This window comes from Helicoverpa armigera, chromosome 9, assembly GCF_030705265.1.
Source record: "Helicoverpa armigera isolate CAAS_96S chromosome 9, ASM3070526v1, whole genome shotgun sequence".
NCBI classification, from domain to species: domain Eukaryota; kingdom Metazoa; phylum Arthropoda; class Insecta; order Lepidoptera; family Noctuidae; genus Helicoverpa; species Helicoverpa armigera.
Genome location: NC_087128.1, coordinates 3,034,077 through 3,056,744, shown reverse-complemented (window position 1 = coordinate 3,056,744; position 22,668 = coordinate 3,034,077). Strand labels below are relative to the sequence as shown.

The 22,668-nt window shown below is 35.0% G+C and overlaps 1 protein-coding gene across 4 annotated transcripts; it reads left to right on the top strand.

Moving 5' to 3' along the window:
- Positions 1–925: 925 nt before the first annotated feature.
- Positions 926–21,837, top strand: LOC110378703 (annexin B11). Of its 4 annotated transcripts, none has more exons than XM_021338068.3 (9): positions 926–1,206; positions 1,755–2,231; positions 4,834–5,010; positions 10,505–10,709; positions 14,985–15,064; positions 15,412–15,484; positions 17,913–18,086; positions 19,638–19,819; positions 20,208–21,837. In XM_021338068.3, exons 1-9 carry the CDS (start codon positions 1,189–1,191, stop codon positions 20,262–20,264), a joined length of 1,443 nt encoding a protein of 480 aa, XP_021193743.3. In that variant the 5' UTR covers positions 926–1,188; the 3' UTR covers positions 20,265–21,837. The 4 variants fall into 4 exon arrangements, with proteins under 4 accessions (XP_021193743.3, XP_021193744.2, XP_021193746.1 ...); XM_021338069.3 differs by having other exon boundaries at positions 927–1,206; positions 1,755–1,910; XM_021338071.3 differs by lacking the exon at positions 1,755–2,231 and having other exon boundaries at positions 927–1,206.
- Positions 21,838–22,668: the final 831 nt, after the last annotated feature.

Genomic DNA, 22,668 nt, shown 5'->3' with positions numbered 1-22,668 from the left:
GTATAAGTCAAATTGATGAAGGAATGTTGGGTAATACTTGTCGACATGTAAGAAAAAAGAAGAATGCTATAGACATTTTGACATGGAGTCAGAATTTATAATTCACCTTGGAGAGTAGCGAATCCGAAAATTCATCATTTGATTTTTTAAGTAGCGATTTAGAATCATTATAAATAAATAAACATTAAATTACGTAATAACTGTTTTTCTTTAAACACTCGTATGCAACCCCTAGATAACTGTATTTGTACCCGACTGTACCTCTTGTCACGCATACAAAGTCACTGTATATGTACAAGGGTTACCCACACATAAGGCCGCGCGCACGACTGAGTTGAACTTACTATAACATTTTTTGTTCCAGTTACCTAAAGGTAACCTATGAAAATGGATATCCTTGAAGAAGGGGAGGATGACGTGCTGCTGTGGCTGTATTATGAAAATAGATTACCAATCGACCCTATCTTTAAAAAGTAGAAATGAAGAAGGATATTACCAAATACTGATTCAAAAGCATTTGTATTGTAATGAAAACCGAAAGCTGCGTCGCGATGGTCGCGGCTGCATCAGCTGCGACCCACGGAATTCTACCTTAACTAATGCTCTTTGAAATTCTCCGCAACTTGCACAAAACTTCCCACGTACGGGTAAGTTTTTTTTAGAGTTCGAGTTCAAATTAGTCATTGCTAAAATTCGAGATGAGATTATTCAAGAAATTCTGCAGTTTCAAGTAAAGAACCAATGAGTTTGCTGATGAGAACAAGATATTATAAGACTTGTGGTATAGTCGATGATATCGCCATCTGCAATTAGTTTTTAATATTGCACTACTGCTATATTTGCAGTAGCTGCGGTAGTGCTTGCGTGAAACGAATCATGTCTGTCATTGTCAATACAGTTGTCAAAGTTGTCATTTGGCATTTACTGTAAACGTCACGTCCCATTCACGTCCTCATCGGTCACTGGCACTATTATAAAGTTCTTTCTCACAGAAAGTAGATTTCCCATTGAAAAGTAGTAGCGGAACCGGCTCACGTCATCACGTAGATTTCTTGTGTTCATGGTGCAATAGAATTATTAGTCACCGGCGCGTGTATAAGTTATTCATCACAACAAGCAATTCTGTTAGCATTTACCGCTTGCTTACTCAGTGTCTAATAAGTTTTTCATCAACAAAGTCGTATTAAAATGAATCCGTGGCAGCAAGTAAGTTTTTTTAATTATTCTGTGTAGTTGTAGTAATAGCTTGGGTCTTTTGTAATGCACGGTGTTTAAATTTGGAATGAATGGCATAGTTCGCAAAAAGTTTGGTTTTTGGTAATTTGATATCGGTGCATTTAGAGAGTCCACTGTTTTGTTTATCACAAAAGTGTATTGCAGTGCTTACAAAAAGAGTGAAACATGAAAAGAATGAACACCTCTTCAAATATCTCAAGAAATGTTTATGAATTTTCCATAAAGTTCCAACACAATATTAAAAAAATAGGACAAGTGATATTCTAGGCTGGTTATTATAGGTATCTAACTAAGTACATTATAAGAGAATTGTATAAAATTACTGTAGATATTATACCTTGTCTCTTGCATGATTCTGGGCATTTTACTCATTATAAATCGGAATTAACTTGGTTTATTTGTGAGTAAATTATACAACAGGAAATAAAACATATAAATTAAATTATTTTCAATTCACACACATTATCACAGCACTTGCTTTGCTAGATGAATTGACATTACTTTTAATTTCCTTCAAGGGCCAAGCTGGAAACCCGCAACAACAACAATACTATCATAATATCGGATTCAACAACGCAGCCCCACAATCCTTCGGGAACCCATTACCAATGCCAGGATTCCCAACTATGGGTTACCCAGCACCTCAGCCTGGTGGCGGTCCCGGTTACCCCCAGGTACCACAGGGTTATCCCCAACAGAGCTCTGGATATCCAGGCCAACAAACAAATCAGGGTTATCCAAATTCTGCTCAAGGGTACCCGTCTCAGGGTTACCCACAAGCTGCTCAAACAGGGTACCCACAAGCTCAACAAGGGTACCCTCCTGCTCAAAGTGCTTACCCGGGGCAGGGCGGGCATGCCCAGCCGGGTTACCCGCAAGCTAGCCAAGGTTACCCTCAGGGTAACCAGGGGCATTATCAGGGGCATCAACAGTATCAGTCACCTGCACATAGCCATCAAGCTTACAGTGTGTCATCCGTGCCTCAATATGAAAAGGTACGTTGAGCTGCCTTAACTATCCTTGCCACTTGGGCGTGCACAAATGTAATGTATCATAACTTAGTATGATATAACGGTAATATATTATGGTTTAATTTTACATACATGAAGAGGAAATAAAATATATCTGATAATGTTGCAATGTTAGGCTCTATTAAATTTTTATTATTATAATTCAGACATTTTATGTTTCGTGATATCTGTGAATTTAACAATATTGTCCCGTAACTACTAATGTGTGCTGGCCCAATGTGGTAAGGTATCGCTTATTTTTTTTATTCTTCTTCTATGTGTGAGAAGTTGTTAATTTCTTCAGTATTAATTACTATTGCACTAATTTGATCATAAGCTACTTATTGTGATAAGCAAAACAATGGCAGTTATGTGCATGGTTGTTCTGTAGTATGCATGTTTTGTGTTGCTTTAATTAGAAACTCTGTATTTGACTACGATAATTTAACAATGTTTCTTCATGATTCTTCTTACTTTTCCATATTAAGTATGTTTTTATGTTGCTTTAGAAACACTGTATTCAACTAGGATAAATTAAGATTTTTTTTTCATGCCTCTTACTTTTCCAAATTAAGTATGTCTTTATACATATATATCATGAACAAAGGTGCACGTAATATCATGCATAAAACTACATGTATAAAATAATTTCACACATTTATTTTTGTATATAACAATGTTGCAAATGCATGCAATGACAAATAAGTAATTGGGTGTTTTTTATTTACAAAAAGTCACTTTGAATTATTTTTCCTTCTGTTAATTTTTTTGTTTATTTCGTTCCCTCTCTTCTTAGTCTAGATTTCTAGAGATGCAAGAAGCTGGATTTTTTTGAGGTATTTAAAGTACACAATGCTATGTAGTTTTAATATTATTGTATTTTTCTTGCATCCATAATAGTGTGAAGATTAAAGATAACATGAGTAGGTAGACAAAGGCAAAGATTGCAACATCTAGATTTTATCAAGTTAATGGTAATTTATAAATCATTATTTATAGTGAAAATTGTATGTCATCTAACTATACGTTACCATACTATAAGCAATTATTTAATCTGCCGTAATGGATAGGTGCTCTTTAGATTTCAATTTTCAAAAATTTATATAAAATTTAATCAGCCAGTCACAAGCTCATAGTGTTCTTAAAAAAAACTCAGCTTGAATTCGTGACGAACATTATTGAGAGTAACACAGGAGGCTGACGACGTACCTACTTGTACTGTGACTCTATTCAAGGAACAGTTTGCTGCAATTACATTGTTATGCTCACTTCGTCTCTCAGTACATTTATCAAAGCCACCAACGATTCAGTCTTGGCATTGGTCCCCAGTACAATGGATGTGATCTTAAAGTACACCTTTGGTCTCACCTCTAAGCCGCACAACCAATAATCTACTCGTGTAATGGTGTTTAATAGTGATGTGACTGTGCTATTTCCGTTGGTTTGAAAAAAAATATCGATTAATTAATATGTCCTCTGTAACATCGAATTCAAGTATGCGCAGTGCGTATAGAGCATCAATGGGTATACGACGAGGATTTAAATCGTTTCGTTATACGGTATTTATTTTCTTTTATGTTTCAATGACGAATTTGTTCCAATTGTGTCATGCGCTTAAGACAATCATGTTGCACGCATAACTAGAGTTAACAAGTGGAATTGTTCAGTACGTGTTTACGTTGTTAGAGATACTTATCTTTATAAGAGGTCCAGGTACATACATAGCTGAAAGTCTAAATAAGCGATTCGCCTAGTCAAATATTGTGAACCGTTTATCGCATAGAAGTCAATTGCAAACCGTTTATCGTTGTTACTGACCTACTGGATACAAATAGTCCCACGATACAGATAATATTCAACCTTCATGCTTGCAACGATTACACTGTTAATATTAAAATTTCGATCGTTTCACAAATCTATTGTTTCTGTTCATGATTCATTAATGTAGTACGGTTAGTCAGATTTATATACGAAACATGAAGAAGCTATTAAATAGGCGTTAATAGTGCATATCATACCTGTTTTAAATTCGATGCATTTTAGGCTTAATAACAATATGTGCTTCTTTATATCTGTGTGTTTAACGCTGTTATGTTCGATGTTCTATCAAAAATGCACTAACACCCACGCCAAAACGCCCTAATTTGTATTTAGATTTTATCTTAAAGCTAAATAATTTGCTGTTAGTCAAACAAGTTATTTGTTTTTCTCTTTGTATCTCTATATAAATGGCACTAAAGTCATGGCTTTACTTGGTTTTTGTTTATGTACCTAATAGGCCGTTTTGCAGCTTTCGTAATCCTCATTATATCATCAACATAGAAACAGTAATTTCTTACGAAATCATAATTTTAAAAGCCGAATCTGCAATATCAACTTACGTTACACTCAACTTTTATTTTACTTTACTATAATTTAAGTACAGTCAACTTCAGGTCAGTGGTAACAGTTTTATAGGAAAATCGTACTTATTACTATTGAGTTAAGGTGCATGACAGTTACCACTGATGTGTAGTCTACCGTACCTACTTAAAAATTCTCAACCGCCTATGACAAATACCCAGTATGACCAAAGTCTCCTTTTCAGACGAAGCCCACAGTGGTACCGGTCAGCAATTTCGACCCTCGGGAAGATGCGGCGGTCCTTCGCAAAGCTATGAAAGGCTTCGGCACAGACGAGAAAGCCATCATCCAATGCCTAACGAGACGCACCAATGAACAACGTCTGCGCATCGCTTTCGAGTTCAAAACCCTGTATGGAAAGGTGAGTCTTATATTTCTTGGCGGTTCGTTGCATATTATGGAGAGTTAAGTCTAAGGCTCTAGTTCATCGACAGCGTAAACGTCCGGTTTTCTTAAAATAACTGTTTAATTTGTAAAAATTGTTTCAAAATTGAATGTATGAAATCGTAGTAGGTAAACAGTTGTTAAGGAAAACTTACGTAGGTATATGTACGTTGTCAGTGAACTTGGGCCTGAATATTTGCAACTGCCTAAATGACGGCGCGTAAAAAAAGTTACCGAAAATAGTCTTCAAACTTGGCATTATGGTAAAAATACTAAGGGGAAATAGGAATGATGAGAGTGCAAAAAGAAAACATGCTTTAGAATTAATCATGAAATTCATTTGGAAAAGAACCTTGCATGAGAAAAGAAAGTCCATTCCGTCCAGTCTAGCCATAGTAACACACATTAATAATAGTTTGAAATCGTTACGTTGTCCATATGGCTTATGTCTGTAATCGGCATAGTTCAAGGCCTATCGTTCTAGACGTCTAGACTCATTCCAACGCTTTTATAAAATTAGATACGTTGCCTTTGTCTATTTCCAAAATTACAAAAATATTTGAAGTGACTAGGAAGCTACAATAAGTTTTTTATCCTGTCAATCTTCTGTCTCTATTGGCAATCTTTAAGTATATATATTCTTGTTCATATGGTATAAACTAATCAAATTCACAAAACACAAGAATGATCTGCGTTTGTTTTCCATTAACAGTAGATGCCTATTTGATACGAAAACAATGCAAAAGTGTAGCTATAGTATGCTGTTCTTTGTTCGGTTAGTCTAATTCTAGAGTAGCTACACTAAACGCGAACTATTAATCTAATTTTTACGCTGACATTTTCGTGCTTTGTTTTGACTAATGACAGCTTGTTAATTAGTTGACGAATATTAATGAATAGTAAAAGAGGGACATGATAGTCTTTGATATTTTACTTACAAAAGTTCCTACCTTAGGCCCGATTCTCCTAATTTTACTCAAGCAACATACGATTCATATTCGACTGCGATCCAATCCCGACTCGATTACGATTGAAGCGTATGTGGCATTCCCCTATTTTTTCTTTTAAATAAACGTTTTTATCCGTTTCTGTGGTTCAATAATGAATCATTATAGTCTGCAAAATATTTACGATCGCAATATGATTGTATAGCAAACTACCGTAAATATTAAAATCACCAAAATGGCAGACCAATCGCAAACCAATCGAATGTCATTGGAATACGATTGGTCTTTTATTAGCACCAGAATGCCCGATATGGTTAAAACTGCTATTGCGATTCAATTTTGACATTATTAACTTAAGAGAATCAGGCCCCTGGTATGAGCTATGTGTTATCAAAAATATAGTAGTCATGTTATCTACGATAAAGATTGTTCGAAACTACTTTGTTTACATTTTCAATTAAGATAAGAGTTCGTATCTCTAATGTAGTGTTGTCTTCATTATTATCAAAGCCTCATGATAAATCAGCAATGACAATAATAACTGATTATTTCTTGTACTTTATGTTTTGATTATAATCAAAACATGATCTTATGTAAATAATAATAAATCAATACAATTATTCACCTAAAAGCATTCACATTCACCTACTTAATATTTTTCATTGTTTACCTATATACCTTTTAGGAAAACTGTTCGGCATTTATTATTTAATACTTATAAGCGATAGGCCAAAACTACAAACAATCTACATATATGTATAGGATAATAATGACTAACTTTTTGTCCTTGTGGTATAGTTTACCAATTAACTAAAAGGCTGAGCGCCCATTTACGTATTAGCAGCTGGACGCCTACAATTTTGTATTAATTAATTACTTATATTCGTTATCGTTACTTGTATGAAGGAAAATAGGTATCATATATAATATACTATAGTATATGAGTAGGTATAGGTACTCATACCTACATAGTTAGGTACTATACTAACCTACAAAAATTATGTAAGTATAGTAAGTAGGTAAATGATGCGAGGAAAATAAACAGCTTATTTGTGAAATGCTACTTTTATTCTGTGAATGAGTACTTTACGTAAATGCGAATTAGAATTACTATTAGAATCGTTGGCATTCCTCCAGTGCTTGAAGAAAAATCGAAGATAAAAAAATCTGTTTTATTTTGGGCCTAACATGTGTTCTAGATAAGCAAAAAAACTTTAATGTGATTTTTTCAGTTTTGCCGTACGGACGTCATCAATATTCTATGCACCTGTTAATTTGTTTTGTATGTAGAGGTGGAATTTTGACATAAGCCCATCATTAGCCCCATACATAAAGTAAATAACGACTAGAGAGCGCACTCGCCAATTTTTTCTAAGAACACGACTCACCGCTGCGGGCGGGGGGACGCGGCATAATCCGCGGCTACTACTGGTCAGTTCAAGGTCGAGTTGCATGAGAACGCTCAGCAAGGGATTGCTCTCTTTCAATTAAAAAATATCGATAAAATGTATTTCATCGTAGTAATAAAAACTCAATAAAAATCGTATAAGAATATTTAATAAAAATCAGTCTATTACAAAAAAGAACTCCTTACAAGAAAATGTTTGATTCTTAAAATGTGTTAATTTAGTATAAGTTTTTCGAATTATTGTTTTAGGGCCCTGATTGTTTTTGGTAAAAAACGATAATCGATCGTCTACATATTTCTTGATATATTTTAAATAGATACACGATGTAACTATTCCAAAATTATGAGTTTTATAAAAACTTACTAAGATAGGCAAAAACATTGTTAAATAAACGCCGGCATTATTTTAAATTACATTAAAAGTAATTTGTGGAGGCACCAAGAACAGCTGCCTCTAACGACGCTATAGTCAGTTAATTAACTCATTAGCCAAAATAAAATATATTTTTAAATTAATATTTTACTATTATCGATATCCACTTCATCCTTAAAGGTAACAGCCCGAATTTCATCGATAGGAATACAAAGGGCAAGAAAGAGATGGACGTATTAGAATTTCTTAATGAAAGAAAGGGACTTTTCCAAAAGACATCAACGAGCGTGAGCGCGGTTCACCAACCACCAATTTAAATAGACCCCTGTGGTATTTCGTAATATAATTAAATCAAAGCCTAATTTTGGTATTGATACTTGCCGATGCCATTCTTTTTGTAACTAGATGTCCTGGATTGTTTCCCGCACCATTTCATCGCGCATGTAGGCATTTTTTTTATTTTTTACTAAATAAAATCCTCAATAATTTAGCGTGTTTGCAGGTCATAGACTTGGTCGCTACTAAAGGATCGTACTGATCGTAGCCTTATAGTACGCGCAAAATCACTAACTTTTGGCGAGCGTCGGGGCACTGTATGCGCAGTCAAGTGGTTTTATAGTCTTTGGCCCCATACAAGATAGGAAAAAGTCGTGGTGGCCTAAGTAGTGGCTATGAGGGCCTATGAGGGTGTGGGTTCTATTCCAGTTTAGGCAAGCACCAATGCAACTTTTCTATGTTTGTTCTTTCTAAATATCTATATCTTGGACACCAATGGCTGATAAAAAGATGAAGGAAAACATCTCGAGGAAACCTGGACTATATAATCTGAATTCACCAACCCGTATTGAGCAAGCGTTTTGATTAATGCTCAATCTTTCTCCGTGTGAGAGGAGGCCTGTGCCCAACCGTGGGATGATATAATGGCTGTAACAGTAAGATAGGAATGTGAAATTGTTATCTCTACTACCTAAGCAAAACTGCAGATAGCTAGAATATTGGAACGTAGGAACCTAGCTATCGTATTTAATCACCATTGTTACATTGGCCTCGGTTAATGTATAATTAATATAATTATGCACTAGTGCCCCAGTAAACGCGATACGTGCATATTTGAACTAGGAAAAATATGTTTTTTTCCTTAAATTTAAATATGCAAAGTTTTTTAGATGTAAAATAAATATACAGGGAGTTTTTTAGGTTTTGCTAGCTGTACTTTACGATATTGTATCGACATACCAAATATGTATTTTTTTCGTTCAAAACTTCAACGAGATAAATATGAAGAAATAAAACAGTCTTAGGTACTTAGGTACATCACATGTTGTGTAAGCATTCCTGAAAATGCACAATACAGCAGGTACTGATAAAAGGACTCAATGATTAATCCTAGCCAAGCCCCTCGATCTTCGTTATAAAACAGCTAATTAGGTATATATAGAAACTATTATTTGTAAAAGGAAAATGTGTTATGATAAAAAATATTACAATCAAATGATAATAACAATACCAAACAAGACTTGAGTTTGGGAAATAACGTTGGAAGGAGTCGAGACCCGATGTCAGCACTATTATCGATTTGACGTCGAAAACAAAACATTGGGAACTCCCTATTCTGACGGAAATAATCGGTAGGCTTCCCCCGATCATCTATTGAATTTGATACTTATCATATCCCAGCCGAAAACCGGCCACTGCTGGTCAACACTGCTGTCCTCCTCCCATCTGGGACGATTTGCCCATACTAACAGCGCTGGGCATGCGTGTTGGCGAGCGTAGGACGTGTTATACACGACAAAAGTAAATAAGCTACGGCAATTTTAGTCTGGTTTTATGGCAAGGAAGGACAAAGAAAAGTTTTTGTTCTGTTTGATATTATATTTGCTCTTTTACAATTATTGAATGTGGAAATAACAAATTATTTTGTAGACTGCTGATAAAAAAGTCGTTAAAAATACCACATATTGAAGACACAGTCATATAGTTTAGCTGATTTGATACAGTTGTTAAAACTAAGATTGCCATTCAAAAAAACTTCAACAAACATTTATTAAACTGGTTTTAAATTAAATAAGCCCCTTCCTCATTCAAGTATAATATCTTAATTATTTAGTAGAATTTCCTCTTATCTACAAAGGCCCAACCAGACAGATGTGTCCGATCAATTTTCTTCGCGGATTTTTGGCACCAAGTTGACATTAGGCACCCCTTGATAGATGACGAGGTCTCATCGATCGCCATTCCCTGAAAGTTGTAAATACGCATGTTTACTCGACCATTCGTAGAAAGAACTCTTAAATTAGTACGTATAGATAAGCTTATAGGCTAGATAGCCCTTTAGCTAATAGGCTTTCTGTAGCATTTGTGAGTAACTGTGTAATTTCATTAATGTTAATGGTCGTTGGAGTAACTCAAATAAATAGCTGCTTCGTGGTATCACTTGATTTGAAGTTTTTTTGGAAATTATTATTTTGTTGCTTAGGTAAAATGATTGAAACTGCAGAAAAAGAAAAAAATACTTTTATGTTACTTCCGCGACATAAAACCTTCCGCTACTCGGGTAACTCGCTACTCCATAAAAGTTTACTACGTACACAACAAAACTAGTCACAAGTAAACAGATCGATATTTTGGACTTCGGAACACCTCCCCTAGGATATAATACTATTATGAGATTATTCTTTTGGGTGTCTAGTATTGTCGTTTTAAAAGAACAATGCACTTATTCAACCATTTCTCTCAACAGGATCTCATAGCAGACTTAAAGAGTGAAACCAGCGGCAAGTTCGAGGATCTCCTGGTGGCCCTCATGACTCCTCTGCCCCAGTTCTACTCCAAGGAGCTCCACGATGCCATCGCGGGCATCGGCACGGATGAGGATGTCCTCATTGAGGTCATGTGCACTATGTCCAACCACGAGATCAATGTCATTAAGCAAGCTTACACTGCCAGTGAGTATTTCTTTTTTTGTGACAGACTTTTTAGGGCTAGGTCGTGCTGATGGCCATTTGTTTTGGACCGTGAAGTTAGGATGAGGTTGTGACCACAAAATTCGATGAAGGTTCTATTCTTTATTGCACACATAAATACATTTGACCCACTGCAAACAGAGAGATAATGTACATTGGCGAGCTTAACCCAGTGTTGGGTTCTCTTCCAGCCAACCTTAGAGTGAAAGAGTGATTTGATGGGGTAGGGCAAATGTGCAACTTTATACTAATAAAAATAATATATATGTATAACATCTTAAAAAGGTTCATCATTCCTTAAAAGAAAATCGTAAAGTACATAGGGTAGGAATCTAAAGCCCCCGTCCTGAGGTAGTCTGATCTTTTGTGACAGCATGAGCTTACCTCTTCTGCCAACAAAAGTCTGCAGTGACGCATATAAAACATAGACTTTATTACTCAGGGATAATGTAACCGTACTGAAATCTATTCTTGAAAATGAAGTGTCGTAGGTGTAAATAAGGATATACACTGATGTAAAGGCAGAACTGTAAATAAAGTCAAGCAATGTTCGTCGTATTTTTGCTATTTCTGTGTCATTGTTGGTATAAACAGTCATGCATATCAAGAGTACATTCTTACTTATCTGAAGAATTTTGATGTCAGTTATTATATTATTTATGAAACCTTGAAGTAAAAGAGCACTAATTGATTGGAGCACTTTGATAAATTACATGCGCTAGCACTTAAGTTTGTAGTAGACATCTATACATATTCAAACGTGTCCTTCAAATAACTCAGGTGTTATGCGTGTTAAACATACATGGTAAGTATTGGTTCCAATTCATGTTTGAGCGAAGTAGTACACAAGGCACAGAGTATGTACTTTGTAATATACTAAAAGTTGTAAAGTTCCCCTTCTTTAAATCACTCTAAAGTTTTCGTTTTGGACCTCGTTGGTGGTCCTCTTTATATGCATTCCCTTTTACATGAGACTTAAACGTGGCATGGGCAATTTTTGTGTCGGTTTTGTGTCAAAGTTACCTACATAACTTTTAATGGTCTTCATAATGTTCCTGATAAGTTCCAATTATGCCTTTGGATCAAAGAAATGCATGATGTAACTTGTATAATTGAATCACTCTTTATTTCCTTGTATTCCATGTGATTAGTTTTAAGTGGAACTACTTAATGAAAAATAACTTATACTTCCTTTTACATAATACGAACTGTAGCTAAGGGGTTTAGGCATCATACGTTTTCCTCAATTGTACAAGATCTTGCGTCTCGCTCGAACTTTTAAACGGTCAGTGGTGTGATGTCAGCTATCGTACGACAGCTGTTGACTTTCGACCCGTGTCGTTTCGATTAAAAAATTCTGTAATCATTTTATTTCTGTAATTGAATTTGGCTATCGTTCTCCCCGAATGATTGCTGCTAATTTATATACGAGGCTGCCATTTGTTTTCTAGAAAAAATAATAATAAGAATAACGTCTGACTTCGTTACTATGTCTAAGAAATAAGTAATCTCCCAATCAGGAAGGAGTTTGCCCTCTTCAAATTCTATTGGTTCCTTTAAAAACTTCCGCTTCGCTAAGAGTCTGGGCCCTTTCGCACCAATAAAGTGACGGTAAATGAACTTGAGAATCGACCAATACCAGTTTATTTACCACAAGAACCCGTATAATAATCAAACAGAGGATACAACCAATCTAGAACAATACACGATTGGTATGAAATCGTGTGAATTGGTGTAAAACTTGAAGTTTCTCGCTCACTCGTCCTTGTACGTGTGATGTTACATCTAATGAATGGTTTCCTTCAACCGCGCCTAAAATAACACCGTTCCTGAGTTCCGATTCAGTACAATTGTACTTGGCGTTAATGGATACGATGAGACCATTGTTAATCCTAGGTATTCCGAAATATACCCTAACTATTTTTACTAGTGTTACAATTGCCCCCATAACTTAATTTTTCCTGTCTCATTGAAGTTAATGCGTCCGTTATTTAAAACTTTAATATGGTAATTTTTTAAATGTATTATTAAATTTATATTTACTATTCGTAATTAAATTATTAATTAATTATTTAAATCTTCTGTTCTTCGTAGGTATCCAATTCAAAGGAAACGTTCCAGGGGTATTCGTATTATGAAAATTCGTATCGTATAATTAGATCTGCAAATGCAACTAGTTCCCATTACACTGAGGATATTTCAAAAAATATTTTTGTGTTCGTTATCAAGACGTTTCTGCGTTCTTTCAAACGATATCAGGCTGCCTAGACAGACGCGTTGGCGCTGGTCCAAATCTATATTATCACAGAATCCACAAAAAAAAACCTCGTTCGTCAACACACTACTGACTACAGCTGTGCCTAATGCAAACACTGATAAAAACCCTGTTATTAGAAAGACATTCAGTCTTTGCTTTGATTATTGCAATTAAAGTCTTTGTAGTGCTCAACCTGCATGCTAAGATCAGTATTGTCATCCAACCGATTATTACTACCACATAATCAAGGTAGGTACCTTTTCTTCCATTGCGAATCATGTACTAGGTTCCGTAGTATGTGTACTACAGTAACTCCCATATAAAAAAATACAACAGTTACGTATAACGTCGATTATTCAGCAAGCCGGAACAATATTTGGATCGTAGCCAAAAGTGGATGTTAAGTCACGATATGACGTCACTGAGGCTTTTCGGAGCCTCAGTTATGAATTGCCTGATTTTGCTTAATGGCCTGTCAAAAGTAGCCTTGGGTTGCGTGTTCGGACTTCCAATCGGTTTACACCAATTTCGTTAACATTGCCTTGTTATCGGCGGAAGGAAAAGCGGCCTGTTGTCATGTGCTCCGAATGTATTGTTTCGAAAAAAAAAATGTTAGGTTAGTTAGGTTAGGTCTTTCGATGTTTTGGGAGATCATTTCAAAGAAAACTAGTTTGTTTTTCTTTTTTAAATTAGCCAAGAGAGTGTAACCGGTCTGTATTTTTTTTATGTTAGCTCAGGCCTCCTTTGCATAAGTGGGAGTGGGTCGTCAATCAACCACTCGCTGTCCCAGTTAGTTAGAGTAAATGAGAAATGTAAGAATGTTTAATTAAGTAACGAGCAGTTTCCTTTTACTTTGTATGTAACATGCAAACCAGTGTGGCTATTTTCATAGTATCTGATTAATAGGAAAATAAAGTGAATAATCTCTCTGGGGGAATACCCACATTTCTTAGTACGACAGATTTGCAATTCCCAGTATATTGACGAGATGGGCAGAACTCCAAGTTGTGACGTTACTTCGAGAAATTAATTCGATAAAATAAACAAAGCGTATAAATAAACGATCATTATTCATACATATTTGTTCTATTAAAAATACATTAGCTAGAAACTAGATACATTTGGCCGCCTAAAACAAAATACTATCAGTTTTAGCGTACACGTTTTCAAACTTTTTTTGGCTATGGTCCAAGAGTTGTGGCTCGAACCCACGTATAATTTCCCTTTCGCAACCTTGTTTTCTTATCGATTTCATCTATATCTGTGACATTTCTTCCACAAAGGGTATTCATTTCACTGTCCAGAGTAGAACTAGATTAATGACCTCTTATCCTTCAAAATCAGTCAATATGGAACCGTGTCATTGTACTCTTGTTCTACTATAACATTTATTTTTCCCAAGAAATATGACTCCTGCATACAAATAAAAAAAGATCAACAATCATTGTCCTATACTGAGTACAGTCTTTGTAATCATGTCGCATACACCTTTGTTTTAGTTTAGACTAGACTGACGAAGTGACGAAGAATGTGCGAAAAGACAGGTGCTCTACTCAAGCGTGCATTTTACGTCACAGTTAGGTCCCAGACACAGAGAACAAAATGATGACCAAGATATCATAGCCTCTTTAGTTCATCCGTAACTGATCGCATTTGAACCTCAATGTCGTTAGAAATTAGGTCCCCAAGATACAGGCACCGCCAGGGTCAGGGACCATAGAACAGATACCTCTCTGGTGAAGTAGTAACAGCGTAGCTTTGTATAAATCTACCTCATTTACATTAAGAAGTGATTTGTTTATGTAATTGTGGATCAATAAACTTTATTATTATTCAAAAAATATATGTAAGTGTATAAAAGTAGAAGGAGTCTGTCCTACCTGCCTTATGAAATCTCTGCTCATCTTTCCTTACTCCCAGATTATTCAGTTGTGACTTATGAGACATATGTATTTACTTGAATAATGATTGATTAATTGTTTGTTATTTTCTTTCCTCAGTGTACGGAACCCTCCTTGAAGACGATCTGCGTGGTGACACATCTGGGAACTTCAAGAGGCTGATGACATCACTGTCTATGGTAAATATTGTGTTTGTTATAGCTAAGTGGAGATTTGGACGAAACGTTTTCACGGTCGGTTGGTTTGACTGACGTTATTATATAAGTCAGACAGCATGTTGCCAGCCAATGTTTTGTGTAAACACAAATGCGACTCACTTTCGAGAGATAAAACATCTATATGTCTAGAAAACATACTGTTCTCTTGTTAAGAGAGTTGTTTTGGAGGGTATGCAGGAATTACTTGGTCTTTTAAATGATAAAAAATGTCTATCTATGCTTGGTCGTCATTTTATTTGAAAATAATAAGTGAAAGCAACTAGAAAGCTTTGAACCATGTTAATAAAACCTATTTGTGTAATTTCCAGGGTAACAGATCTGAGGACTTCCACGTTGACGTCGACAAGGCTAGGGAAGACGCCAGGAGTTTGCTTCAAGCTGGTAAGATTTTGAACCCTATTCCTTTAAATATAGAGGCGAAAATGAAATAACACTTAATTAAGTATTTTTAACATGACAATAATCAGTTTAAAATACAAAACAATACTGCAAGATTTCGGCAACCTTGACCTAAAGTTAAATCCAGTATGTCTTAATTTAATTTTTCATCAGTTTGTTCAGAAAATAGTATCAAGTAACGTTCACAACAACATCAAATAGTAAACAAGGCCGTTTACTTTTAAAATTATCGCAGTCAATCACGTGTGTGACATATACGGAGGCACAGAAAGGTGTTAATTTTATGAGATGTACCTTTGATATTATCTACATAACTATATAAGTATCATGTCCGCAAAAAACTTCCACATATGGTATTAGTTTTGATGGCAGAAGACGGAGTTTTCAATGAAAAAAAAAACTATTTGTGTTCAATAAAATAAAATCAGAAAGCGTTTAAGTTTTGTTTTAAATCCGAGCCTATGACCAAATGCTGCAATTTAATTGCGTCTGGACGGATGCGATACACTTTCCTTATCTGTGTAGTTTTATATTTTTAAACATATTTTACATGTCATTTATTATTTTTATATCATGCATGTTTTTAAATAATGTGTACAAAACATGATTCAATTCTAGAATCACAAAAACACTACTCGCGATGTCCTTGTAACAATAACAGATAAAAGGATAGATCTCGATTAAAACCAACTGTTGCCATTCGTTCTTTTGTGAACCAAAGTTCAAGAGCATTCAACTATACGCTATATGTATACCAACAAACTATTATGTATGTGAGATGGCCGAAGTGAATAATTGATGGTAATTTGAGCTTCTAAATTAAGGATTTAAAATTGTGACAGCTGCTACTTAATTAGGTTTAACAAATTAATGTGGTTCTCTGTAGTTGTTTATTTGAACATGAGTAATGATTTAATATGAGAGGTTTTTTATTGTGTTACATTATAATTTACTACAGCAATTGAACGGTATAAAAGTATATTTTAACCATGAACTTCAATCTGAAACGGGCAGTATTATAATATCATATTTTATTGTAAGTAGTTTACGGACTATTTTTCTACGAAACGCTGTTGAACAGTGATCTATGATCTCATCAAAGCCGTATGCCCAAAACTTCTGGCCATGACCTCAGCATCTCACTGTTAGTTATTAAAAAAAAATGATTAACGCACTCATTATCTGTTAATCATAGCTAATTTAATGTTCATGATTCATCTCAAATGTACTGAACCTTTGACGTATATGGAGTAAAGTATTACTCATACTCTTATGAAATACCTTTGTTAAGTTCGTTTGAATGAGGTGGCATTATTTTTATTGCAACCTAGGAAGAATCATTCTTGTCTGAAGTTTGTTTGACACGTCACGTTAAGTCTTATATACGTCACTAACTAGCATGTCTTGTATAAATGAGGCCAAATGTTTTTGTTTCAAATAGGCCTTTGCAGGCTCCTATGAAACGTCACATTGCACGGTTCCAAAAAGTTGGTCTCATGGAGAAGAGCCGGCAAGAAACTCCATAGACAGATTTTTTTCTTATATGTCTTGCATACGTCACTTAATAACATGTCTTTTAAGTGAGGCCACATTGTTATTGCACAACAAGGATGAGTGTTGTCTGACGTAGGTAGATCTGTGTCAAGTCTAAAATACGTCACTGAATAATGACGTCATGAGTTCACTCACTGAACTGAGAATTCCTCGTATAACTAAAACAAATGAGAGTGAATGATGTTATGACGTAAATATAGTTCATGTTTATTTATATTTTTAGTCCGAATGAGTCATTTGAGTCATTGGGAGTGCGCTGACCGATTGCTGTTTTTGATCGATTGGTATTCATGTGTACTGATAAGCAAAGGTTTATCAATACATCATTTATATTGGATATTAGGCAATAAAAAAATTACATACACACATTAATTTGTTGGACAATTACCTATTCTGTATCAAATTAAAATTTATTTTTCTTTTATTTATACAAATGTACAGAGGAAATTTTTGCACAGCGGCAAGTCTTTAGATATTGACAAAAAATAACTTTGATCTTGACTTGTTTATTTCCTGGCTTCTCATCAAGGTCGCGTTAAAAAAAGATTTGTACGAGTAAAACTGTTATGTACAGCCGATTACAAAATAAATATAAGTTATAGTTTTATAATTCGGATAAACTGTCTTAACTTCCCGTAACAGCAATATGTATTGTTTTTTCAATTTAGCTGTTTCTAAACTTGAAACAAATAATTTAATGTATATAATTTATTGTCTATTTCCAATTAACACTGAACCTTACACTTAAGAGATAAAATCGAAAATCTATTAAAGAATTTTTACAGATACTCTACTACCTTTATCTGTACCTACCCTAAAATATCACCCACTTAATCCTTCACCCTTACTTTTTCAGGTGAACTGCGTCTCGGTACGGACGAGTCGGTGTTCAACGCCGTGCTCTGCTCGCGTTCGTTCCCGCAGCTGAAGGCCATCTTCCAGGAGTACCAGTTCCTCACTGGACATGACATCGATGACGCCATCAAGGCCGAGTTCTCCGGTGACCTTGAGAAGGCTCTGAGGGCTATTGGTATGTATCTGTTGGATAAAACAGTCGTTTAATTAAAGTATCTAGTCTAAACATAAATTTAAAAAAACCCCCGACCCAAAAAAAGTACGCAATAATTATGACAAAAGGTTAAAAACGCTAAACCCTATAAAAAGCAAAAAATAACTTTTAACACTACGTAAACTAAATTTTGTCGTGTCGGGGGACCGCTCTAATTCATTACTTTAGATACCTATGTGTTTTTTTTTTAAACGAATGTTGTAATTAGGTAGGTATCATTTGATTTATGTAAGTATTAATGAAGGTAAAAAGCGGTCCCCCGACACGTCAAAATTTAGTTTACGTAGTGTTAAAAGTTATTTTTGCTTTTATAGGGTTTAGCGTTTTAACCTTTTGTCATAATTATTGCGTACTTTTTGGGTCGGGGTTTTTAAATTTATAATTTAATTTTATTTCATGCTTTTTAAAGGAGCTCCTTAATTTTTCCTTCTTTCATTTAATTTATTTTATCTTAAGATGGGGTCGCTATATGCGATCTCCGCCAAAGGAAGCTGTTTAACAATCCTCATGACAAACTGGCTCTGGGAGAATTGCACAGATTGAGAAACAATAAAGATAAACCTTTGGACATTCTAGATTTTCAGCAAAAATGTAAATCGGTTTATCCGTTTCATTCCGGCATTCCAGGGTTTCATCCGCCACATCCCATTTCCAGCTTCAGGTTCTCGTCAATCAGAAACATGAAGAGAACTCGTCAAGACAAATTCAACGAGCCCAAACTCGATGGGTTTACTAAAAGGCAGTTCAGGGTTACGTCTCCTACCTTCGTGCCCTAACAGCAGACCAGCTCAGTGGTTCCAAAAGACATTAGTGTTTCAAATTTCAGATCCCACATATACTTGCAAGTAAACTGAGCGTGTAACATTCCTATCACATCTAGCAAACGAGCTGATGACCTTGAAGACCTGAACCGATTTCCACCAAACATAGCTAAGAACACTCCCGACTGACATACCTTTTAAACAAAAAAAACCGCATTACAATCGGATCATCCGTTTGGGAGCTACGATGCCACATACACACACACACACACACACACACACACACAGACACGTCAAACTTATAACACCCCGTCGTTTTTGCGTCGGGGGTTAAAAATGATATTTGATATTTGAGGTGTCTACTACGTAAAGAAATATAATGACAATTACAAGACCACATAGAATGCTTTGTCTAAGTTACAAGCGTTGTTGGTTTCAGTTTTGTTAAGGTATAGTCTAACAGAATTTGTTTCCTTGCATAAATGGGGTGCAAAACTTAGGCTCAGACTCCACTCCCCGATTTTACATAACAGCTATCTGCCAACACTACTTCTAGTAATAGCCAGTTCATTTGGTTTTATTAAATACAGTAAATAAAACATTTCGAAATGTTGTCATGCTTACTCACAGTCCAGACTATACCAAAGAGGAGCAGATCAGTTTTTAAACAAGCACTTAATTAAGCACAAAATCTCACAATAACACAATATAAGACAACATCATTAATATTTTTTTTCTTTGCACTTTCCAGTGAAAATCGTGCGCAACAAGCCCTTATTCTTCGCGGAACGTCTCCACAAGTCGATGAAGGGTCTCGGCACCAACGACCGCCAGCTCATCCGCGTCATGGTGACGCGGAGCGAGATCGATCTCGGCGATATATCCGACATGTTCCAGTCCAAGTACGGGGAGACGCTGCAGAGCTGGATTGAGGTGGGTTTTTGTTGTTATTTGTTTATAGTGAGGTGGTTTTAGAGTGTTTGTGTGGAGGCTAAGCAAAACTTGGCGCAGTGGATTCGTGGAGGGTTGCCATGTATGTTAAAATAAGTTTTTGTACCGGCTGCCATTTGAACATATCACTTGTTCCCAAGTATATCGCGTTATTCAGATGATTGAGTTTTGGAGGTCAGATAGACAGTCGCTAAATGTAAAATTCTGGTACTCGGCTGCATCGGTTAGACTGGAAGCCGACCCCGACGGACAGAGGACAAAGTTTGCGTTTTGAACAGAAAATACGTTCCCTCTCGCGGTTATTTTCCTACATTTTGCGACCCACTTTTGTATCAATGGTGATTTAACCTTTACTATTTCTGTTTTCCAGGGTGACTGCTCCGGCCACTACAAAAAGTGTTTGTTGGGTCTCCTGGGCCTGTACTAAGTAACCAGCCGGCCAGGCCCTCGGCTTATAAAGTACATCAATATTTAAGATTCATACATTTTATCTCAGACTCCATAGTTATTTGATGTCATTCACATTTATTTGTAAGTTCGTCTGAAGTATCTCAATGTTTTTTAAATGTAAGTTTTTTCTATACTTTTTGAATGTGTCTATGTATGACTTTATGCGTCAATTGGCCTTTTTAAAGTTTTAATCGATCTGATCAAGTTTCTTATTGTATTGAGGCGAAATGTTAAGGGTTGCCAAATATTAAGAACAGCCAACAAAAACAAATTTAAAAATTATTATAAAAAAAATGTTACAAAATTACATTTGAAATCGCATAAAAATACTTAGCTTTATTAATTAAGCTACTTTCATGTTTCTTATGATTATTCCATAGTGTTTTTTCATGACTACTTTTTTACCCGACCGCCGATAAGGGTATGTTTCATAATACTACATTAAAATATTCGATTCATTCGCGTGATCTGATAACAAAAAATCTCAGCAAAAAGTATTGATATATTTATAAAATTATTTAAAATTTAAAAATATTATGAAGACTACGATTTTAAATGTTTTGATATACAATTGTTTATTATTGGATATACATAGTTTTTTTTTTCATACTTACATTCTTAATGTAAACGTGCCTTCGACTTATGATGTCTGAAAATTATAATAATACCTCTTTTAAGAGTAAAGAATATTGCCCCACATTTTTTCATACATTTTTTATAATATACGTACAAGAAATATTTTGTATGTTGTAGATGTAGTTCTTTCAATGTTTAGTTTTAAGCCTTTCACAATATCTTCAAGTTAAAATACCTACAATATGTTTTAAGAAGACAGTTAAGTTGATTTAAATCAGTTAATAATATTTATACCAATTAATCCTTGTTTGCATTTACGTATCAAGATAATAAAATGAAAAGACGGTTTCTTTATTTTTATTACAACATAGTTTATTTATTCATCTGGTTTCTGGCTACATTATCATTTACACTATTAACTGAAAATATACTGCATTCATGCACCGAAGTTCCTGTTTGTCATAAGAGTTTTTAAATGTCCAATGTTTAATTTTTATTATTCTATAGCACTTACACTCACAACATATTTTCTACGAATAGAGGTAATTTACAAAGTTTTTACTGGAAACTAAAAAAAAAAGATTTTTACTACCTCTCCCACCTCACAAACTAGACAATAGATTTAAATATAATTATATTTTCAATATAAATAAATGCTTGTACTGATTTTACACAATATTAATTGATTTTATACAAGATTTGTCTCACGCGTTACAAATGAGGTCATCAGCTGTTTTAAAGTTCTGAAAAGTGGGAATATAATTAATAAGAATTTCATGATAATCGTGCCTAAAATAAGCTTGTAAAATTTGCTTGATCGGTGCTTGAAATCTCTCTAATTGTGCCTATCTACTGTTGCCTGAGCGTTTATTGTTAAAATGAGAGTATTCCCCGTTTATGCCCGACAAAGTTATGTATTTTCTACACTTAAAGATGTGTAATTTACATTATAAATGATGTATAAGTCGAATAAATGGTTTTATTTACCTAATACCTACCACAATAAATGAAGTTATCCTAATAAGTTTTTACACCTAGGTACTCTATTTAAGTATGCATCACGATTATCAATATTGTTTCTCTTTCTTTCCTGCTATGTTTCCCACATGGTGCTGCTGGGGTCAGCTTTCGTAATTGGCCTCCTCCACTTCTCTCTATCTGTGACATCGCTCTCGGATACCTGGCACTCCTTCGTCTTTCGCCACTACGTCCCGCCATCTAGTCAATATTGTTTATTTTAAGTCAAATGCCTATAAAGAAATAAATAGTTTATCGAACTCAATCAATCAGAGTACTTCTCAAAATCCTATTTTAAATTCTGAACTATCGTCTAACAAAGTTGTATTCGTCAGAAGCGTTGAGAACGCGATTTAATTGCCCTATAAACGCTACAAACGTTACAGAGTAACTGTTGAGTGAATTGAACTGGGAAGTGCACTCACACTGATCTATTATTCAGATCAAATAAATGTATGAACGAGTTCAAATTGAAGTGGTTGTTGGATGGAGCATACAAAGCAGTTTGGGAGAACTTGTTGAGATACAATGAACTTTAAAACTTTTGATAAGTGAGGTATGTATGTAACGAACTAAATTAATATGTTACTACTTAATTTCCCTTTGAGAAAAGAAAATGTTTTCTAAAGTCAAAACAGTCTATACGAGATTTTTGAGTCTAATTTTGTTTTTCTTGTCTATAAATTTACTGTGGACATAGGCAGCCAGAGTCCATTGCTATCTGATTTTAATGGCAAAGCTTTTAAGCAAGCTTTAAGCTCAGTCAGTGTCTGTACGTACGGTACGTA

Excerpts from the sequence above, each read along its gene's own strand:
- LOC110378703 (XM_021338068.3), top strand. Across the intron at positions 15,065-15,411 it reads TGATGACATCACTGTCTATG|GGTAACAGATCTGAGGACTT; the intron begins GTAAATATTGTG and ends TGTAATTTCCAG. Across the intron at positions 18,087-19,637 it reads GAAGGCTCTGAGGGCTATTG|TGAAAATCGTGCGCAACAAG; the intron begins GTATGTATCTGT and ends TGCACTTTCCAG.